The sequence below is a fragment of the Cyprinodon tularosa genome, unplaced genomic scaffold (assembly GCF_016077235.1).
Source record: "Cyprinodon tularosa strain WSP-4 unplaced genomic scaffold, ASM1607723v1 ctg490, whole genome shotgun sequence".
NCBI classification, from domain to species: Eukaryota; Metazoa; Chordata; class Actinopteri; order Cyprinodontiformes; family Cyprinodontidae; genus Cyprinodon; species Cyprinodon tularosa.
The window spans coordinates 469454-493196 of record NW_024039219.1 but is presented as its reverse complement, the minus strand read 5'-3'; the positions used below and the strand labels follow the sequence as shown (position 1 = coordinate 493196).

Sequence of the window (23743 nt, the reverse complement as noted above, 5' to 3'; positions counted from 1 at the left end):
TGCTCTCCGTCTTTCTGGTACACTTCTAGAATGTCTGAAAATGTGGGATTTTCGGTTTTCATGATAGAAATTTTAAGTGTAAGTGTGTTCATTTGCTTAGGTGTGAGTAAAATACGATACTAAATAGTCACGTTGTAATATTAAACAGTATAATTTAGTTTTTTTTTTTAAGCGTTTATGGTCAACGGTGACATTTGATCGTTTTTACAGTGATCGGTTAGGAATTGTAAAACTCTTTTTCCCCACGGTCAGTGAACGCAGCATGGTGGTAACTAGCAGGCGGCGTCTACGGGAACTCGCTCTTATCTCACCGGCCAATAGGAAGCGGCGGTAAAACCCACAAACAGCGCTGTGCGCGGCTCCATATTGGATCTGAATCCTCCCAGAAATACTCTCCTCGGGCGGTCTACCTGCTCATGTTATCTAACACACGGACCAGAAGCCCCCAGTGATGAGGGCTGGCAGCCGGCAAACAGCGGCGTCACCGACAGACCTCCCCCGGGACTCTGCTTCTCCGAGCGGCGTCATTCCTGCTGCGAGCGCCGTAATAACCGGAGCTCAGAAATTAGGTCAACGGCGCACCTGAGGAGCGGCTGCAAAAAGTGGCATGCAGAGTGAGAAAGAACCACTGGGACTGAGATAGGGCTGCCAGTGAGTATACTTCCCTTTAAATACGCATAGAAACTATGATAAAGTATAGATTTCTTTTTTTTTATGTATTAACGCCGAAAAAAAGGAAAAAACAAACTGAGTGTTGAGTTTAACATGTCCAATCAAGTCACCTGACCCTGTGAGGCAGCATAGTGCGGGGAAAAACTGCGACGTTCAAAAACTGAGAGGAAAAGGCCAATAGTTTAATTATCATCTTTGGAGGAAGGAAAAAACAAAAATGTTTTAGGAATTAAAATGTGTTTATATGGGAAAAGCCTCGTGATGTTGAGCAGCATAGAAGTTACAGTTTATCTGCCTGAACTTGACTTGCGCTCCCGTTACTGTCACGTGGGAGCTTCATTTTCGCACATTGTGCCTTTTTTTCTTCTTCAAAGGTTAACCGAGGATGGCTTGTTCCGCCTTTTCCTGGGCTCTAATACACGCGCGCGCGCACACCTGTTAAAGCAGCGAGGAAGTTGATCATTAAGCGAATCCCGTCTGAACTGTTTAGACTCAGGTGTCGTTTTAGTTTTGCGTTACTGGGAATGAAAATGAGCCGCTGGCAAGAAATTAATCCCGAGGAGGAACTTTGCTTCCCTGAGATATTTTAAAGGTACGGAAGAGGATCAGGGCCCCTGAAAAAACAACAGAATTATTTTTTTTAATTGATTTTTTAAAATTATATTTCAGTTTAATATGGGCGAAAAGTCAGAATTCTGACTTTAATCTCGGAATTCTGACTTTAATCTCAGAATTCTAAATTTAATCTTGGAATTCTGACTTTAATCTCGGAATTTTGACTTAAATCTCAGAATTCTGACTTGATTTTTAAATTTTATTTCAGTTTAATATGGGGGAAAAGTCGGAATTCTGACTTTAATCTCGGAATTCTGACTTTAATCTCGGAATTCTGACTTTAATCTCGGAATTCTGACTTTAATCTCGGAATTCTGACTTGATTTTTAAATTTTATTTCAGTTTAATATGGGGGAAAAGTCAGAATTCTGACTTTAATCTCGGAATTCTGACTTTAATCTCGGAATTCTGACTTTAATCTCGGAATTCTGACTTTAATCTCGGAATTCTGACTTTAATCTCGGAATTCTGACTTGGTTTTTAAATTTTATTTCAGTTTAATATGGGGGAAAAGTCGGAATTCTGACTTTAATCTCGGAATTCTGACTTTAATCTCGGAATTCTGACTTTAATCTCGGAATTCTGACTTGATTTTTAAATTTTATTTCAGTTTAATATGGGGGAAAAGTCAGAATTCTGACTTTAATATCAGAATTCTGACTAATCTCGGAATTTTGACTTTAATCTCTGAATTTTGACTTTAATCTCTGAATTCTGACAGCTAACAAACATGTTAGCATCAAGCCGTAGCCATGTCTGTTTTAGAGACTAAACTAGCTCTCTGGATTTAATCACCTTCTGCTCTTCCATTAATGAAATAGCATCACCAGGGATCCTCCGGTCCAAAATTCTGAGATTAAAAAAAAAACTGGCAAGGGATACAAATATATTAAGAGAGCTGCATGAAGTGAAATTTCCATTCATTTGGATTATCGTTAAAATCAAAATTAAAATCCCTTAGCATAGCAAAAAAAGTCCACTCAGCAAGGAATAACTTTATTACTTTATTATTTCCAAAGTAAAAAAACAAAAACTAACTGAAAGTTCCTAATTATGAGATGCAAAGTAGTAATTTAAGATGCAAAGTAGTAATTTAAGATGCAAAGTAATACTTTTAAGATGCAAAGTAATAATTTTAAGATGCATAGTAATAATTTTAAGATGCAAAGTAGTAATTTAAGATGCAAAGTAATTTTAAGATGCAAAGTAATACTTTTAAGATGCAAAGTAATAATTTTAAGATGCATAGTAATAATTTTAAGATGCATAGTAATAATTTTAAGATGCAAAGTAGTAATTTAAGATGCAAAGTAATTTTAAGATGCAAAGTAGTAATTTAAGATGCAAAGTAATTTTAAGATGCAAAGTAGTAATTTAAGATGCAAAGTAATTTTAAGATGCAAAGTAGTAATTTAAGATGCAAAGTAATTTTAAGATGCAAAGTAATAATTTTAAGATGCAAAGTAATAATTTTAAGATGCAAAGTAATAATTTTAAGATGCATAGTAATAATTTTAAGATGCATAGTAATAATTTTAAGATGCATAGTAATAATTTTAAGATGCATAGTAATAATTTTAAGATGCAAAGTTAGTAATTTAAGATGCAAAGTAATTTTAAGATGCAAAGTAGTAATTTAAGATGCAAAGTAATTTTAAGATGCAAAGTAATAATTTTAAGATGCATAGTAATAATTTTAAGATGCATAGTAATAATTTTAAGATGCAAAGTTAGTAATTTAAGATGCAAAGTAATAATTTTAAGATGCAAAGTAATAATTTTAAGATGCATAGTAATAATTTTAAGATGCATAGTAATAATTTTAAGATGCATAGTAATAATTTTAAGATGCAAAGTAATAATTTTAAGATGCATAGTAATAATTTTAAGATGCATAGTAATAATTTTAAGATGCATAGTAATAATTTTAAGATGCAAAGTAGTAATTTTAAGATGCAAAGTAGTAATTTTAAGATGCAAAGTAATTTTAAGATGCAAAGTAGTAATTTTAAGATGCAAAGTAGTAATTTAAGATGCAAAGTAATTTTAAGATGCAAAGTAATAATTTTAAGATGCATAGTAATAATTTTAAGATGCATAGTAATAATTTTAAGATGCATAGTAATAATTTTAAGATGCATAGTAATAATTTTAAGATGCAAAGTAATAATTTTAAGATGCATAGTAATAATTTTAAGATGCATAGTAATAATTTTAAGATGCAAAGTAATAATTTTAAGATGCATAGTAGTAATTTTAAGATGCAAAGTTAGTAATTTAAGATGCAAAGTAATAATTTTAAGATGCAAAGTAATAATTTTAAGATGCATAGTAATAATTTTAAGATGCATAGTAATAATTTTAAGATGCATAGTAATAATTTTAAGATGCAAAGTAGTAATTTTAAGATGCAAAGTAGTAATTTTAAGATGCAAAGTAATTTTAAGATGCAAAGTAGTAATTTAAGATGCAAAGTAGTAATTTAAGATGCAAAGTAATTTTAAGATGCAAAGTAATAATTTTAAGATGCAAAGTAATAATTTTAAGATGCATAGTAATAATTTTAAGATGCAAAGTAATAATTTTAAGATGCAAAGTAATAATTTTAAGATGCATAGTAATAATTTAAGATGCAAAGTAGTAATTTAAGATGCAAAGTAATAATTTTAAGATGCATAGTAATATTTTGACTTTTAGAGTGTAAATTATGAGATACAAAGTTTGAAAACCGAATATCTCACAATTATGACTTTCTATGTGGCATTTCTTTATTTTCTTTTGGTGGAAACGGGCTTCCATACTTTATTGTATTTTTCTTTAAGCAAAAATATATCTTTCCTGCACTAGTCTACAAATTCTGCCAATTTAGTTATTTTTAAATAAGGAATCGTTTTTATGATAAACTAAGTTTGCTTCTTAAAAACTTTTGATAGAAATTAATTTCCTATAGAGGAGGTCTGCATAAGTTTTTATTTTTTAATTCATCAGTTTGTATTGTTTAAATAACTGTGCTGCAGCTTGTAGTATCTATAAATAGGAAACTAAAATAGAAAGCTGACTGCAGTTTGCACCAACAATCAATATCAGGGCCTGACAACATGTGGCCAACATGTGGCCTGAGTGAGAGCATTGATGGCGTTCTTCCTCCTCTCTAATCCAATTCTCCGTGTCCTCAGCTGGTTGATGCAGGTCCGGATGTTTCAACCTGTCATTGTTTTAAAAAAAGCTCCTCAGGATGTTTCCAGCACTGACGGCTGCTGTCTGGTGAGGATTTGAATGGATCAGCAGCCATAGTTTTAAAACAGACACTATGAATATAAAAACGCTTGGTGTTCATCATGTTTGTTACTTTTTAAGAGATATTAACAGTAAAACCCTTTAGGTAGATCAACTTCATCAGCTAATTTCAAACATCTGTTATCTCCAAATAATTGGAAGTCTGTCTGTAAGCTGTTTGATAAAACATCTTAAGCCTGGATTAATCAGATCAGTCGATTATTGAAATAATCGTCAACTAATTTAGTAATGGATTAATCATTAAATTGAATATAGAGACGTGCCTTTAGCTGATAGAGCGACTTAAGGGCAGGAGTTATACCAAGATTGTAAAACAAGATATACATTTTTGCATTTAAGATAAAAAAAAACAAAAACTTTTTCATCTGTCAGGGGAAAAGTTTTAGTTTCACCTGGTTTAATTTAGTAAAAAATCTTCTTTAAGGAACTTTTGGCTCCGATTATTAACTGAGAAAATAATCAACAGATTAATCGATTAGCAAAACAATCATTAGCTGCAGCACAAACAAATAAATAAATTAGTGACAATAGGCAATTAAAGTGTATTTCAATTGAATTCAATTTATTTCTATAATGCAAATTTACAACACCTGTCATCTCAGGTCACTTTCCAGTTCAACCAGATCATCCAGTCAGATTGATTCAAAGTTTTCTATCTAAGGAAAACCAGCTGATTGCATCGACTCATTGACTCTTCAGCAATCCCTCACACTAAGCATGCTTGTAGCGACAGTGGGGAGGAAAAACTCCCTTTGAACAGGAAGAAACCTCCAGCAGAACCAGGCTCAGTGTGAGCGGCCATCTGCTGAGGCCCATTGGGGTTCAAGGAGTCAGAGGATGAAGAGAGCACATCCAGTTAGTCACAGTCAGAGAAACAGGACTACACTGGAAAACAGGCCAAGCTCCAACATCTAGCCTGGCCCTAATACCCCATGGTAGTGCTACAAACTGCAGGCAGCAGGATAATAAAAGCCAACATATTCTGCCGGCAGGTTTCTACATTTGAAGTTAATTTAGGCGTTAATAAACTGTTTCAGAGGAGTGATCATAGCGCTCTGCATCAGCAGTGCTGCGTCTGACTCCCTGCCAGCTCCCAGATCAGCTTCTCTCATTGGTCGATGTGGCGCGTCCAGCAGCTTAAGTTCAGTTTTTCCAGCTCCAGCAGCTGCTGCTTGCAAAGTGCGTCACGCGCCTCAGATGCATCAAGATTCTCTGCTCCTGCTGCTCAAAATGCACTGCAGGAGCTTTTGATGCCCGTCAACTATTGACTGCATGTAAACCAGCTGCTTCTGCTGCGTTTAGTCTGAACGTAGCATTAGAGTTTTCTTTAGCGGTGGCTATCGGATTTAAACTCTCCTGTTGGTTGACCTGGTACATGCTGATACATGCCTAGGTCACTGGTACAGGCTTTCATTATCATAGCCCACTTTCAGTAGCGACTCACTAAGGGACGGGTCATCCTGTCCTCCTCCACCTAACTACCCAGTCTGGGAAAAGCTTTAAATCCCTGTGATTTAAAGGTCATCTAGAACGACATTTCATCCTCTGACCCCTTAAATGTACATTTTTTAAAACTTTATATTTGTTCAATTTTGAATACATTTTTAAAAATTACATTTAATTATTTAATTGATCATTTTAAATAGGGCTGCAACAACGAATCGATAAAATCGACTTTTAAAAGCATTGGCAACAAATTTCATCATCGATTAGTTGTGTCGCGCGATTAATGCGTCACGTCATGTTATGATGCAGCACCTGAAAAGGAAACACGTTGGAGCCTCGATGGCAGTGAAGAGAGCTGATCAGCAGGGTGAGCGGCCATGTTTGTTTCATTTTAAAGTGGGGAAACGTAACGTTAGTTTCTCAGGTAGCTCATCTGATGCTTTCCTTACCGTGTTAGTAGGTTACAGACAGTGATGAGGTTGGCTACTTATTTTACTTTTAATTTCATTTGAATTAGCTTAAGCAGCATTTATATTTTCTTTATAAATAAATTAACTTGCAAATTATGAGGGCAAGGCTTTTAAAGTTTAAATCTTCTGGCAAAGATAAAGTAAAGAAGATCCTGCAATTTATGGAAGTAAAGCAGAATAAAATCCAGCAAGATCAGAAATATGTCAATTAATTATCTGCCACATTCCCATGTAAATATCTGTCTTTGGAGGATGTGTTTTTTAGCACCCCTAGTTCTCTCATTTTTATTCCAAATACAATTTATAATTTGAATCACAGGGCTATTTTTATCTCTATGGTTCAGTATTTTCTCAAGTAGCAACTTTAACTGCTATACTTTCCTGTCTTAAAAGGCAGAACTCTTCTAGTCTAAAAAAACTCATTTGTTGAAATGGGGGGGCCTATTGTTTGAACCCCTTAGGGGCTTTTAAAAACAAAAATGTCTTTTTTTGCGCTTTATGAAACAAAGTAGCCTATATTTTGTGGATGTACAGCTACATTTCTCATGTAAGTTTGCGTAGTTTTAACACAAACATTTATTTTTCATATTGCACCAGTACAGTTAATGAGCAACCTGTACTTGTGTGCTTGTTCGTTCTGTCTAAAATGTTTATTTTGGAATAAAGAGGTTAATATAAAAAATATTTTTTGTCCGATTCATCGAAAAAATAATCGGCCGATTCATCGATTTTTAAAATAATCGTTAGTTGCAGCCCTAATTTGAAATATATTATTCATTATTTAATGGGACATTTAATTGTACATTTTCCATGTTATGTATTTCTATGATACGGAAGAGGATTAGGGCCACTGGAAAAAAAAAAAAAAGTTTACTGATTTTAAAATTATTTCAATTTAGTACAGAATTCTGACTTTTTTTTCCCTCCCAGAATTCTGACTTTTTCCCCCAGAGTTCTGACTTTTTTTCCCCAGAGTTCTGACTTTTTTTCCCCAGAGTTCTGACTTTTTTTCCCCAGAGTTCTGACTTTTTTTCCCCAGAGTTCTGCCTTTTTTTCCCCAGAGTTCTGTCTTTTTTTCCCCAGAGTTCTGCCTTTTTTTTCCCCAGAGTTCTGCCTTTTTTTTCCCCAGAGTTCTGCCTTTTTTTTCCCCAGAGTTCTGCCTTTTTTTTCCCCAGAGTTCTGCCTTTTGTTTCCCAGAGTTCTGCCTTTTGTTTCCCAGAGTTCTGCCTTTTGTTTCCCAGAATTCTGACAGCTAACAAACATGTTAGCATCAAGCCATAGCCACGTCTGTTTTAGAGACTAGCTCTCTTGTTTTAATGACCTTCTGCTCCTCCATTAATGAGGGGACCCCTCGGGCACATAAAAAGTTTCCTATTTCCGTCATTTTCTACCAATGTGTCACTGGCCACCTCAAACAACTCACATCTTTGTCAGTGAAGCTGAGTGCTCCACATCTCTTCCTTCATCGTGCCCATCTACATCAAGATCCACAATTCTGAGAAAAAAGTCAGAATTCTGAGAAAAAAGTCAGAATTCTGACTTTTTTCCTATACTATGCTGATATAAAATAAAAAAATCAGTTAACTTTTTTTTTTCTTTTCAGTGGCCCTAATCCTCTTCTGTACTAAGATGTATTTACTTATTTCCTGTTCAATCTTTTTTATTAAAGTTAACATTTATGTCTTTCTTGTATATTTTGGCCCTTTGTATACCTGCGGGATCTCATTACATTTTTTACGTCCATACTTGGTGTTCCAGACCCCCACTTGGCAAACCCCTAGTTTCTCTTATCCTCCGTGTTCTGATTTGTCACCTATAAACTACATGAATAAACCATGTATGTATCCACGGGTTTTATTGCAAAGCCTACCCCAGATTAAGATAATTTAGTGCGTTAATGGATGGACCTCTGGGCCCCGCCCCTATCGGAGGACTGGGACAACAGAAGCGTTTGTCCCCCCAGTCGGTGACACTCATTTCAAAAGAACGGGCCTTTATTTGGCCCCTCCGGCTCTGACGTTGTAGCATGTCTGCATTCAGCACAATCATGGCGCAGCGCTCAAACACTGAAGTATGACTGAAAATATCAGTGACAGGAAGTGAAAGTTGAATGCAGCAGAGCGTGGTGCGATTACGGCGCAGTGTCCTGCTGGGGGGTTACTCATTTACAGCTTGTTTTGCTGTGGTGAAATAAGACTCTTCCAGCAGCGAGGCTCTCCACCCTCTCACTCCGCTGGCCTGCTTTTACCACAAAGTCACATTCGGTCTCATTTTTATAACTTCCTTCCTCTCCTTAAAGGAGAACTGTTGAGATATGGGCCTTGGCTCGCAGAGGGCTGTTTATTCTGATCAGATATAAGATTATGACCTCTGACCAGTTAGGTTTAGAAACATGGAGTAATGTATTCTTAATGTTCCCGCTGTGCCTCTTCTGTAATTCAATCTGCTTCCACTTTATTTACCAGTCATTGCTATAATTACTATAATTAACTGAAGTTTAAAGCTGCCTTTCCTTTTTTTTTTTTCCCCCTCCTGTGAGACTTTGGGTTTTTTCTCCTATCATGCATATTTTCACCGTTTTAAAAACTCTTCAAATTTTCAAAATAATACTAGGCTATTAGCTGATCGAATCACTGCACAATTCTACCACTTTTCCTACTGTTGGTATTGATGGTACTTCTACTCATCTTGTGATTGAACCACGGCGTAATGAGTGATCGTGCTCACTACCCGATCCGGCTACGAAGCACGATCCGTTCTGCGCATGCGCAAAGAGATATTCATCCGGGTGTCCATAAATAATGTAATTATGGTACTAAAACTCCATATTTCTATCCTTAACTCATCCTAAACTACTCACTTCTATCCTTAACTCATCCTAAACTACTCATTTCTATCTTTAACTCATCCTAAACTACATATTTATATCTTTAACTCATCCTAAACTACGTATTTCTATCCTTAACTCATCCTAAACTACGTATTTCTATCCTTAACTCATCCTAAACTACATATTTCTATCCTTAACTCATCCTAAACTACTTATTTCTATCCTTAACTCATCCTAAACTACTTATTTCTATCCTTAACTCATCCTAAACTACTTATTTCTATCATTAACTCATCCTAAACTACTTATTTCTATCCATAACTCATCCTAAACTACTTATTTCTATCCTTAACTCATCCTAAACTACATATTTCTATCCTTAACTCATCCTAAACTACATATTTCTATCCTTAACTCATCCTAAACTACATATTTCTATCCTTAACTCATCCTAAACTACTTATTTCTATCCTTAACTCATCCTAAACTACTTATTTCTATCCTTAACTCATCCTAAACTACATATTTCTATCTTTAACTCATCCTAAACTACATATTTCTATCTTTAACTCATCCTAAACTACTTATTTCTATCCATAACTCATCCTAAACTACATATTTCTATCCATAACTCATCCTAAACTACATATTTCTATCCTTAACTCATCCTAAACTACATATTTCTATCCTTAACTCATCCTAAACTACATATTTCTATCCTTAACTCATCCTAAACTACATATTTCTATCCTTAACTCATCCTAAACTACTTATTTCTATCCATAACTCATCCTAAACTACATATTTCTATCCTTAACTCATCCTAAACTACTTATTTCTATCCTTAACTCATCCTAAACTACATATTTCTATCCTTAACTCATCCTAAACTACATATTTCTATCCTTAACTCATCCTAAACTACATATTTCTATCATTAACTCATCCTAAACTACTTATTTCTATCCATAACTCATCCTAAACTACTTATTTCTATCCTTAACTCATCCTAAACTACATATTTCTATCCTTAACTCATCTTAAACTACTTATTTCTATCCTTAACTCATCCTAAACTACATATTTCTATCCTTAACTCATCCTAAACTACTTATTTCTATCCTTAACCCATCCTAAACTACATATTTCTATCCTTAACTCATCCTAAACTACTTATTTCTATCCTTAACTCATCCTAAACTACTTATTTCTATCCTTAACTCATCCTAAACTACTTATTTCTATCCATAACTCATCCTAAACTACTTATTTCTATCCATAACTCATCCTAAACTACTTATTTCTATCCATAACTCATCCTAAACTACTTATTTCTATCCTTAACTCATCCTAAACTACTTCTTTCTATCCTTAACTCATCCTAAACTACATATTTCTATCCTTAACTCATCCTAAACTACTTATTTCTATCCTTAACTCATCCTAAACTACATATTTCTATCTTTAACTCATCCTAAACTACTTATTTCTATCCTTAACTCATCCTAAACTACATATTTCTATCCTTAACTCATCCTAAACTACTTATTTCTATCCTTAACTCATCCTAAACTACATATTTCTATCCTTAACTCATCCTAAACTACATATTTCTATCCTTAACTCATCCTAAACTACTTATTTCTATCCTTAACTCATCCTAAACTACTTATTTCTATCCTTAACTCATCCTAAACTACTTATTTCTATCCATAACTCATCCTAAACTACTTATTTCTATCCATAACTCATCCTAAACTACTTATTTCTATCCATAACTCATCCTAAACTACTTATTTCTATCCATAACTCATCCTAAACTACTTATTTCTATCCTTAACTCATCCTAAACTACATATTTCTATCCTTAACTCATCCTAAACTACATATTTCTATCCTTAACTCATCCTAAACTACTTATTTCTATCCTTAACTCATCCTAAACTACTTATTTCTATCCATAACTCATCCTAAACTACTTATTTCTATCCTTAACTCATCCTAAACTACATATTTCTATCCTTAACTCATCCTAAACTACATATTTCTATCCTTAACTCATCCTAAACTACATATTTCTATCCTTAACTCATCCTAAACTACATATTTCTATCCTTAACTCATCCTAAACTACATATTTCTATCCTTAACTCATCCTAAACTACATATTTCTATCCTTAACTCATCCTAAACTACATATTTCTATCCTTAACTCATCCTAAACTACTTATTTCTATCCTTAACTCATCCTAAACTACATATTTCTATCCTTAACTCATCCTAAACTACATATTTCTATCCTTAACTCATCCTAAACTACTTATTTCTATCCTTAACTCATCCTAAACTACTTATTTCTATCCTTAACTCATCCTAAACTACTTATTTCTATCCATAACTCATCCTAAACTACTTATTTCTATCCATAACTCATCCTAAACTACTTATTTCTATCCATAACTCATCCTAAACTACTTATTTCTATCCATAACTCATCCTAAACTACTTATTTCTATCCTTAACTCATCCTAAACTACATATTTCTATCCTTAACTCATCCTAAACTACATATTTCTATCCTTAACTCATCCTAAACTACTTATTTCTATCCTTAACTCATCCTAAACTACTTATTTCTATCCATAACTCATCCTAAACTACTTATTTCTATCCTTAACTCATCCTAAACTACATATTTCTATCCTTAACTCATCCTAAACTACATATTTCTATCCTTAACTCATCCTAAACTACATATTTCTATCCTTAACTCATCCTAAACTACATATTTCTATCCTTAACTCATCCTAAACTACTTATTTCTATCCTTAACTCACTAAAGAATGCTAATACACATCTTCAAAAAATGTTTTAGGACTTTAGTGAGACAATTTTGATGCTTTTAACATTTTCTTCGTTAAACAGCTTCTCTGACGTCATCATGGGAAATGCTCAGAGCAGTCCGGCTAAATCGGATTAAACCATGTTTAGCTGCATTTTAGTTTTTTCTTTCTTCAGATTCCGCACTATATAGCATAAGGTTAAAACGAAACGAAAACGTAAAACTCAAAAAGACTAGATTTGTTTAAATCCAAAGTCTAAAAAGTTAACCACCAGAAATGGCGTAGGATCCCATTTCCGGTGCAGATTGGCCAGAGACGACAGATAAAACAGGATTTAAATGCATTTATTTTCTCATGAAATACATTATCAACCTTTAACACATTATATTTTAGTACGCTTACTATTTTGGGGGAGGGAAAAACGTAATTTAGGTCTTTTTTACAAAATAAAATTGAGGGCGACCAGGATGTATATCTGGATGCGCAAATGAGCTGACCAGATGAAGCTACTATGAGAAGAAGCAGAGAGAGCAGAACGTTAGAGATTGAACTAACAGATTCTGCAGAATAGGAGAATAGAGATAGAATGATGAAAAAGGGGTCCCTATGTCCTCCAGCAGTCTAAGCCTATAGCAGCATAACTGTAGAGATGGCTCAGGATAACCTTAGCCACTCTAAGCTTTATCAAAAAGGAAAGTTTTAAGCCTACCATTAACCCATCACTACCTTCTATCATACCAATGCACACAGCAACATGAATCTGATCGCCTATCTAATAGAAATTGAATGCAAAAAAATAAAAAAAAAATGAACTGACCCGTTTTGTGTGTGTGAATGAAGAAGTGTTCAGAAAAACTTCAATTTTTTTCCTTAAATTTTAATTTAAAGAAAAAATCTAAATGGCCTCTCGAGCTTTCCAGTTTAACGTTTTTGGCCACATGTCAAAAAGTTTGGATTACGACAATAGGGGGCTTGCCGGTGGCCCAGGGGTTTAGGGTGACCCGTGTACGGTGGCTTTGGTCACAGGTTCCAGTCCCAGCCTGGTGAACTTTGCCCCTTGAGTCCCCCTTTCTCTACTCCCATTTCCTTTCTGCCTACTCTCAGAAATAACAAAAATAAAGGCCAATAGAGCCTAAAATATTAACTTAAAAAAATAAGGTTACTGCTATAGAGAGTAAACAGAGATTCTTTCTTTGTGATTTTTAAATAAGACACCTTCTTCTGTTTAATTTGTTTTGTTCCATTTATTTTACAGTGATGTTTACACTGACTGAGGTTGCATCCCTGAACGACATCCAGCCAACATACCGCATCTTAAAGCCATGGTGGGACGTCTTTATGGACTACCTGGGCCTGGTCATGCTCATGCTGGCCATATTCGCAATGACCATGCAGATCACCAAGGACCACGTCGCGTGCCTTCCTTATCCAGAGGAAGCGGGCGAAGCTTCAGGAACTGATAATCCACAGTGCACCACCCTAAAAGCTTCCTCACCAACAGCCACCGGAGCCCCTACTACCACTAGCATGCCTTTGGTCACTACAGGGAAGTCGAACAAAGCAGTCACCGGCGTCCTGCCAACAGATCGGCCTACGGCAGCACAGAAAACTTTCCCTCAATATGAACCAAGAGGGATTAAAACCAACCTGGACTTTCAACAGTATGTCTTTATCAACCAAATGTGTTACCATGTTGCCTTGCCCTGGTATTCCAAGTACTTTCCGTACCTCACCCTCATCCACACCCTCATCCTCATGGTCAGTAGCAATTTCTGGTTCAAGTACCCCAAAACCAGTTCAAAGATTGAGCATTTTGTATCTATTTTGGGACGTTGTTTTGAGTCTCCTTGGACGACAAAAGCGTTGTCCGAAACGGCTTGTGAGGACTCTGAGAACAAACAGAGGCTGACAGGCAGCTCCTCGGGCCCCAAACAGGTGTCTTTAGAGGGGAAGGAGGAAGGCGCCGATGCCAACCAATCCACACCGATGCTTGGGGTGAAATTCTCTGCGGATAAGCCCCTTGCAGAGGTCCCAAGCAGCATGACAATCTTGGATAAAAAGGACGGAGAACAGGCCAAAGCCTTGTTTGAGAAGGTGAGAAAGTTCAGGGCCCACGTAGAGGACAGCGACTTTATCTACAAGCTCTATGTAGCCCAAACATCTGTCAAAACTGTAAAGTTTATCCTGATCTTGTCCTACACTTCCACATTCCTGGCTAAAATCTCCTTTAAGCATTGTTGCGAGCCTGACATGGAGCAGCTTATAGGCTATAAGAGATTCTACTGCACACACAACATGGCTTTCATGCTGAAGAAGCTGCTCATTACCTACATGGCATTGATCCTCATCTATGGGATAACGTGCCTCTACTCGTTGTTTTGGGTGTTCCGGCGACCTCTAAAAGAGTATTCCTTCGAGAAGGTAAGGGAGGAGAGCAGCTTTAGCGACATCCCTGATGTCAAGAACGACTTTGCGTTCCTCTTGCACATGGTAGACCAGTACGATCAACTTTACTCCAAACGCTTCGGTATCTTCTTATCCGAAGTCAGCGAGAACAAGCTGAGGGAGATCAGCCTCAATCATGAGTGGACCTTTGAGAAATTAAAGCAGCATGTCACGCGCAACGCACACGACCAGCAGGAGCTGCACCTCTTCATGTTGTCCGGTCTCCCAAATGCGGTGTTTGACCTGACGGACTTGGAGGTGCTGAAGCTGGAGCTGATTCCCGAGGTCAGGTTCTCTGCGAAGGTTTCCCAGATGACCAGTATGCAAGAGCTGCACCTGTGCCACTGCCCAGCCAAGGTGGAGCAGACAGGTTTTGCCTTCCTGCGGGATCACCTGCGCCGCCTGCACGTGAAATTCACAGATGTCGCAGAGATCCCGCCGTGGGTCTATCTGCTGCGGAGCCTGAGGGAGCTTTACCTCATCGGGAACTTGAACTCTGAGAACAACAAAATGATCGGCCTGGAGTCCATGAGAGATCTGAGGCATTTGAAGACATTGTGCCTGACGAGCAACCTCACCAAGATCCCAACCAACATCACGGAGCTGTCTCCGCATCTGCTTCGGTTAGAGGTGCACAACGACGGGACCAAACTGCTGGTCCTGAACAGCCTGAAGAAAATGACGAGCCTCATCGAACTGGAGCTGCACAACTGCGAACTGGAAAGGATCCCTCACGCCATCTTCAGCCTCACCAACTTGCAGGAACTTGACTTGAAGTTGAACAACATCAGAACTATAGAGGAGATCATCAGCTTCCAGCACCTCAAGAGGCTGACATGCCTGAAACTCTGGCACAACAAAATCCTCACTATCCCCGCGTCCATTGGTCACGTCAAATCTCTGGAAGCTCTCCACCTTTCTCACAATAAACTGGAGTCCCTTCCTTCAGCCTTGTTTACTCTTCATAAACTGCGACACTTGGATGTGGGCCATAACTCCATCACAGTGCTTCCACCAGACGTGGGTCTTCTCAACAACCTCCAGCATCTGGCCATTAACTCGAATAAGCTTGAAGCCCTGCCCAAACCTCTCTTCAGATGCACCAAGCTGAAGGTACTCTGCCTGGGCCACAACGCGCTCATCACCCTACCGGAGTCCGTGGGTCAGCTGGTGCAGCTCACGCAGCTAGAGCTCAGAGGAAACTGCCTGGACAGACTGCCCGCCCAGTTAGGAAACTGCCGACTGCTGCGTAAAAACGGCCTCATTGTGGAGGACCATCTTTTTGACACCCTGCCTGTGGAGGTCAAAGAGAGCATTAGCAGAGAAACAAACGTCTCCTTCGGTGGCTTATAGACCGTCTGAAAGGAACGGGAATGAAAAAACGTAATTATCGTGTTATTTACTAAATTGAATGCATTCACGTGAGCATTTCAGATTATGTTATCGGTTGCTAACATTACTATAGCTTTAAAGATGCGTTTTAATTTTTGGGGCGTTTTTTTTGTTTTTGTTTGTAGGTTTGTGCAGCGCCTCGCAAAAATATTCAAATCTGATGTGGTAGACGGACACAACCTGTGAACAACTTTTTAGTAATAAAAAATGTTTTGGTTATTTTTTAAATTTTCTGAAATATAAATCTTAAACCTAATTCAATCCCTAGAGACAAAATTTATGTTTGTTCTTTGCTTAAGAGCTCAAGTTAACATCTTCCAGAGACGGGTTTTCAGGTTATGCTCCGGTTACTTGTAAAAGTGTGAATTGACAAGAATTTCAGTACAGTTCAGTTTATCCCCATTCAGTAACAAAGATGATTTATTATTAGTGTTGCACAGACACCGATACCAGTATCAGGTGGGGCCCCAATCCAGCACTAAAATGGTGGTATCGGCGAGTACCAACCAATAGGGCACAGATACCATTTTGAGAGCTAGAAGTTTCTTCAACTATTGTCACCCATTCCAGGTAGGCAATAAAAAGTTCTACTGGATTCACTTTGTTTTAGTCTGTTTCCTGCTTCACAAAGGTAGGCAGCCGCTTGATAATGGCAATTATTTTACATCCAAGTAGTCTGCAGTTCTTCATATATACACACACATCAATTTCAAACAGATGGTATCGTCCGATACTGCACAGCCAGGTATCAGAGCCAAAAAATGGTACCGGTGCAACATTATCGTATAGGTCAGGGGTCTCAAACCGGTTCCAGAAAGGGCCGTGTGGCTGCAGGTTTCCTTTCCAACCAAGCAATAGCACACCAGACTCCAGTCATCTCATCAACTGAGTGCAATCTGAACATGATGACTTGATGAGATGACTGGAGTGTGGTGTGCTATTGCTTGGTTGGAAAGGAAACCTGCAGCCACATGGCCCTTTCTGGAACCGGTTTGAGACCCCTGGTATAGGTCAAGAAAACCCAACAACCTGACAAGATCTTGGTACTGATCTGTGGCTGCTTGGAGGTGCGCTGCCACCTAGTGGTTGGAGGTTACTGTAGGTTAAAGAGGTATATAAAAGTAGAACAATGACAGAAAAATCCAATAAAATATTTCAATATTTGTCAGGTTTTTTTTTTATATTTTACACTCCTAGTTATTATGTTTAAGGTATTTTCCTGCCTGTAGGAGGAAAATACAGACAGGAGTGCTTGCCCACTTCAAACAAGATAATGCCGATGTTTTTTTTTTTTTTTCTCCTTCCTATCTATAAGCAAATTTTAATCCAGCTATTAGCTTAATTTAAGATTTATTTAATTAGTCATATGACCCAGGATGCTGTTTTACGGCAGTTGGAGCCAATTAAGCTAATGATGTAGCTTGTTAGCAAAGCAGACATGACTCTTATCTATACAATATATGCAATGCAAAAAGTAAATCAATAATAGAAGTATTGAATTAATGTATTTAGACTTGATTAGAGTAAGTAAAACAAGTAATTTCCTGCATCTTCTTTCAAGTGCAGTATATATAATTTCCTTACTTTAAGGGACAGAATACGAAGTCCTTTGGCAGATGATGTAACTGTCGACTTTAATTCAGAGGGGTAGATTATTTTTGGTCTTTCCCAGTAATTCCATGGCTGAATCCCAAACCGCCCCCTAAGCTCTAATCAAGTGTCACTCCCAATATAGTCTCACATTGCAACATTTGCCCCTTTCTTAGAACAAATGGAAGTTAAACAATTTCACAATTTCTGTTTTGGAATTAAGTTTTTTCATATAACTTGTGATTTCCGTCATTGTGACAAAGTTGCAGAAAACAAGCGGAACTTGCATTTGGAAGAATGTGTTTCCTCCGTCATTAGGTTGAAGTATCGTAGGATCCCATTTCCTGTAGAGATCGGTAACAGACGAGTGATAAAACGGGATTTAAATGCATTTATTTTCTCAAGAGATACATTACAGACCTTTAACACATTTTAGTCGCTTACTATTTTAATGGAGGAAAAAAATAAATTTAGGTCTTTTTTTTTTTTTTTTTACAAACTGAAATCAAAGGCGACCCGGATGTATATCAGGTAGCTTAGATGAGCAGATTACGGATCCTGCTTCCGCCACAGATCGGGTGGTGACATCGCTACCTGATGGCAAAAAAATTACAAAGAGGCAGCCACCGAGGAGGCGGAGTCACGTGACCAATAGGGTGCAAAATGTAGTTAACTGATCAGTTAACTGAGTTCACTATAAAGTCTACTATATAGTCCCCGCCTATATAGTGATGGAGGGGTTTAGGGCGGACGTTCAGACGTTTCACCTGCCCTATCCACTACATGGTTTGGGTTTGCCCTAAATGTGGCAGACCCTCTGCGGGAACACTCAGAGGGTTTGTTCTCAGGGTTAGGGATTAGCGGCCGGTTTGGGATGGGGTCCATGACTTCTCAATCTGCGGGTCCAACGTGGTCAGCTAGCAGATCGCTAATCACAGAAGATGACTGGTTCACTGAGCTACAGTGCACTGGCATAGAAATTAGCTTTAAGGGATACCAGACCTGAAAGTTACAGCTTTAGTGCCTTTAGTGGCTCAAATTCGCACCGCGTTTTATGCTGAGTGGTTGAGCATTTCACCAGTTATGCTCTACAGCAATTCCCCGTAAACCTTTAACCGGTCTGTGTATGACTTGGTTAAAGTGCCTTGAGATGACGCGTGTAGTGAATTGGTGCTGTATTAATAAACTGAATTGCATTGAGTCTTAATAACATTTTGTTCCATTACTGCTGCAAAAACATATTTAGTGTATTCAATTTGAAAAAAAAAAAAATGCAATACAGAATTAAGAATAAAAGTTTTTTGGTTTTTTTAAAGGGCTTTCAGTCTGTTTTTTCATATTTTACCTTTTTTACATTTTTTTGGTTAAATCTTTTTTTTATTTACATATTTATGAGTTTTATTTATTACATTCTTTTTATATTATATTTCAAAGATCAATACTTCAATACAAAAACACGCATTAAACCATGAAGACCAATAAAAATGTGTCTCCACCCCCAGATCAACGCCCGCCCCAAGAAGTGGACGTCTGGAAAAGGCAATTTAAACAATAAAGAAAAAAATCTGAAAATATACAAAATTAATAAAAAATTATTATCAGAATACACAGTTACTCTGAAAATCTTTTTGATAAAATGTTTTTTTAATTAGTTTTAATTCTGAATTGCATTTTTTTTCTCCCCAAAAGATTTGTTTACTAAACATGTTCTTTGCAACAATAATGGAACAGAATTCACTCCGCAAATGGTAATATTTACTTTTTTCTTTTTTTCAATTAAGTAATTATAAAAGTCAAATCTTTGCTCAAATGTAAAAAACTGACAAATAATTTGAATGAACGACTCATTAGAAATGGCTGAAAAATAACCTACCGGCATAAAGATATAAATACATCACATTTAAAAATATCTTGATATAAAACAATATGAAAAAAATCTTAATACATTTCTCAGCCCTATGATGATGATGCTAGATTGTTTAAAGGGTGTGAATAATTTTGCAAGGCGCTGTATATGTCTCTACGTTTGTTTTTTTTATTATATTTTTGTCTATCAGATAAAACTAATGTAGCTTTTATTTTCTTTAAACCAAAGCAGTTATAAAATTCTGTTTTCTTGTGTTTCTTAGTCTCTTTAGGTACTCAGGTATAATTGTAACCATGGAAACAGTCATTTTTGCCTTAACTGCTGCTACATTTTTTTCCACAAACAGAAGACCAAAAATGAGAGCGAATGTTTGTTTTTTTTTTCTTGTCTTTAGAGTGCTTTAATGGAGCTATTTTTTTTTTTTTATGTTGTAGAACTAAAAGAAAAAACTGCCCTCATCTCTTGGTAGTTTTTAAACCTGCTTCTATTTTTCCATAATGCGTAATCCTGTAGCTGACAAAAAAAAAGACGTTAGAGTTTTGAAACTCGGCACCAGAAATCTACCTTTTACCTCACTGTAGTTGAGATTGTACCTAAAAGCGTTATGATGTTCCACCTTGTGAATGTTGCTTACCGACGGCCTGTGTAGAGACCGATTAAAGGGAAACGTGTCGGCTGTAAATTTCAAAATCTGGTTTTTAAAATATTTTAGCATCTGCTGATGATGTCTGCCTTCATTCTTTACATGTACCTCTTCGTAACCCTTTAAGTGTTCTTCAGAGCTCGCGTATCTCTTTAGTCATGTTCCATGTTTGCATTTTAATTGGGCAATAAAGGAAATAAAATCTACACTTCCTGAGTGTTATTTATTATGAGTAGCGTCAGTTTATTCCTCATATGTACAGAAAAACCACTATGACTCCTAAACAAGTTTTTGTCACTGGATAAACTTTATCACAAAGTAAATCATTGTATAAAAGTGTATTGTTGCTGCATTTAGGTTAATAGATCAGTACAAGTTGCTTTCTCTGAGCGGGGGGATTAGGCAATAATAGGCAGTTTTTAAGTTCCTGGGGGCCCCATAAAACTCTATTTCCATGTATGGTTAAAACTATTCCTTATTTGTGCACATTGATTATGTTTTTGATAGAAATCCTTTTGCTAAAATGCCTTCAGAACGCTTAAAGTATTAAGTGTGTCTCAGCCCCCCACTGGTCTTCCGCTATATTTAGCCACTTTTCAGACCCCTCTAGCACTTTGATTTCTAAAAAGCTCCTAGCGCCAAATCTAGAGACTTTTTTCTGCTACTGGAGACTTTGGAGACAACATCTAAAAGCAGCGAACTCTGCTCTCCAGAGCGAGTAGATTGGTAACCCCGCCTCCTGCTCTCCTCTATCTTGTCTGCTGTCATGATTCATGCAGCTATTATTTCATCCAAATGAAAAATGGAGAACAGAGAAGCAGATCATGGCTTGTCTACAGTGAAAAGAAGGACTGGGTTATTTACTTTGGCCTTTTTGGAAACAAGGAAGGAGCAATCAGCTAAGTGAGCTTAGTGCTTGGAAAAAATCTTTCATTCCTTTAGAGACAGCATGAAAAGTCAGCTGAGTACAAAACATAGAGAGGAAAACAAGAAGAAAAGGGACAAGAAGAGAGGGACACAACCTAGAACAGATAATGGATGTCTATTCTATTAACATTTCTATATCTGGAGAATTGGGCTGTTTATGTCTTCTCCATTCAGAGGAGCCCCTGCCTGTCTCTGCCTAGGGCCCCACATTTCCTAAATCCACCCCTGTCTCTGAACAACTGGGAAATTTTTGTTTTATTAGATGAAAAATGAGTGTCAGTTTTCCTGATTTATCCATCAGGACCTTTTTTTCCTGCTAATGGTCTATTTCCTGTACATGCTACAGACATTAGGGTCGTTATTTCAGCGTTGCTTGGAGATGGAGAAAATATATTAAAAACAAACGATCTGATTGGGCAAAAACTGACTTTATGGCCTCAGCTCTAAAGGAGAAGTCCAGTCAGCAATAATCAATGGGTCATTATTTATACCTAAAACTAATAGGTCTGCAGTGATTTAATGAATTTAACGTTAATCAGTAAAAAAATTATTTTCATCGTAATCACTGAGTCTGGGAGCGGCCATTTTTGCCCAAATATAGTAGCCCCTCCCTCCTGCCGTCTTCCAGCAGTGACGTCACGGTGCGGTAAGCCTAGCGCCATTCTCCCCGCTTTCCAAGCTAAATCAATGGGAACTACTAGACACATCTGCAATCAACAACAATTATTGAAGATTTCCAGAGGACTTCACCATTGAAATTCACCAGAGCTATAGTGAAACTGACAATGCCCACGTGCATGGCAGCTGGATGCTGGAATACATCGGGTAAAAGTGGAAAAGAGAGTTATTCCACCTTTCTGATTCCTGATCCTCCACGGACGGGTTGGTCGTTGGATCGCCAACTTGAAGAGGGAGGATTTGCCATCGAACTTCTGGCCAGAGAAAAAACCCGTAATATGTAGCCAACATTTGGAAGAAGAATGTTTTCAAGATGACTTGGATAATAGCGCGTTGTGACAAACACCAGATACAGCACTGGGACTTGATCAACAGCCGATACCGCACCGTGACGTCACTAACCAGTAGGTGGCAGTAGTGTTCTTTGACAAACATGGATGCCTCCAGTAAAGCACATTCACATGAAAATTACTCTGAATTAAAAACACTTATTTATTGAAGTAATAATTTAAGATTTAAAGTACTTTAGAAGTTTGAATTCTGAAGCCGACCGGACTTTTCCTCTAAATATAAATTCAACAGATAGATGGATAGACTTTATTTATCCCAAGCTGGGAAATTAGGAAATATCTGTGCAGATTTGTCCAATCAGGCTAAATCCCTCCAGATGACAGCAGCTGGGATTCCTGCAGCAGCATAATGGATCTGGTGAGTCTGAAGGTGGAACAGTAGCATCAGTGTTTCTACAGAGAGATAAACTTTCTGAGAAGGTAATCATTGTGTACCTGTCCTTGAGAATCCCCAGTCTGGACTTCCGGATATCAGTGCATTATTTATTTATTTTGACTGCATAGCATAACGGAGATCAGTGTTGGTTTCTGGAGAAGATTCTCAGTCATCCAGGTCATAGTTATTTCAAAAAAGTTCCAAAATCAATCCTCTGGACTTTGTTTCCAAGTCTGAAGACGTTTCTCTTCCATCCAGGAAGATTTTCCAATTCAAAATGTCAGATATAGCGTTTAGTTCCAGGTTTTATCCAGCAGTCCAACAAAGCCTGGTTTTAGTTTTGAAAACATGCAAATAGAAACGGATGAACGGGTCCCCCCCTTTGGAATGGGGGTCGCACTTTCGTCTGGTTTGGTCTGCCGCGGTTTCCGTAGACTCGTGAACGCGCTTTCAGGAAATCCTATACACTACTGTTTATGCTCTAAAAACATTCTAAATGACTTCGTTTCGGGTAAATTCTGGATGCTACCCACTCAGGACACTTGGAATACATTGGACGAGCAGTATGGAGGAATATTGACACATTTTTTGTGGACTTTTATGGACCTTTCTGCCTCGGGCGCCATAGACCTCCATTATTTGAATGTCAGCAGGCAGCAAGAAGCCTCCCAGATCTCCAGATGCATTTGAGATATGAAAAAAGTACTCCAGAGTGTTGTTCAGCATGGGGGTGAGTAGAAAATGAAGGCTAATCATGTTTTGGGTGTACTATTCCTTTAAGGTTTTTCTTTCTTAACAAAGATGGCTTCCTTCCTCTCAAACCACCTGTCTTCTTTGTCCAAAATCTGAACATTCTGGTCCTCCAAAGAATGTCCTTTGTCCATCAGGTGTAGATGTACCGCAGAGTCTTGTCCAGAGGAGGGCGCTCTTCTGTGTTGGGCCATATATGTGTATATATAGGGGTGTAGCAGTTCACAAAATCCACGGTTGTTCGGTTCACGGTTTCATGGTCACGGTTTTCGGTTCGGTTTGGTATATGTTTATTGTTACACCGAAAAACATTTCCGCATGTTTTGCTGCTTTGAATTTATATATATATATATATATATATATATATATATATATATATATATATATATATATATATACATTTATTTTGTTTTGGAATGACTATGACCTGGATGACTGAGAATGTTCATCATCGTAGCTTCAGGTCAGTTTTCTAACCAGTTTCAACAGCAGCTTCCTCTCCTGGGTGAATGATCTGATAAGAGGATCCTCAGCTCAGATAACAAGGAAGTA

At 37.2% G+C, this 23743-nt stretch overlaps 1 protein-coding gene across 1 annotated transcript; it reads left to right on the top strand.

Moving 5' to 3' along the window:
• Nucleotides 1-314: 314 nt before the first annotated feature.
• Nucleotides 315-16119, top strand: LOC119794770 (volume-regulated anion channel subunit LRRC8D-like). The gene is made up of 2 exons (XM_038302476.1): nt 315-651; nt 13429-16119. Coding segments are annotated over exons 1-2 (2544 nt in total). The 5' UTR covers nt 315-650; the 3' UTR covers nt 15972-16119.
• The last annotated feature ends 7624 nt before the right edge of the window (nt 16120-23743 follow it).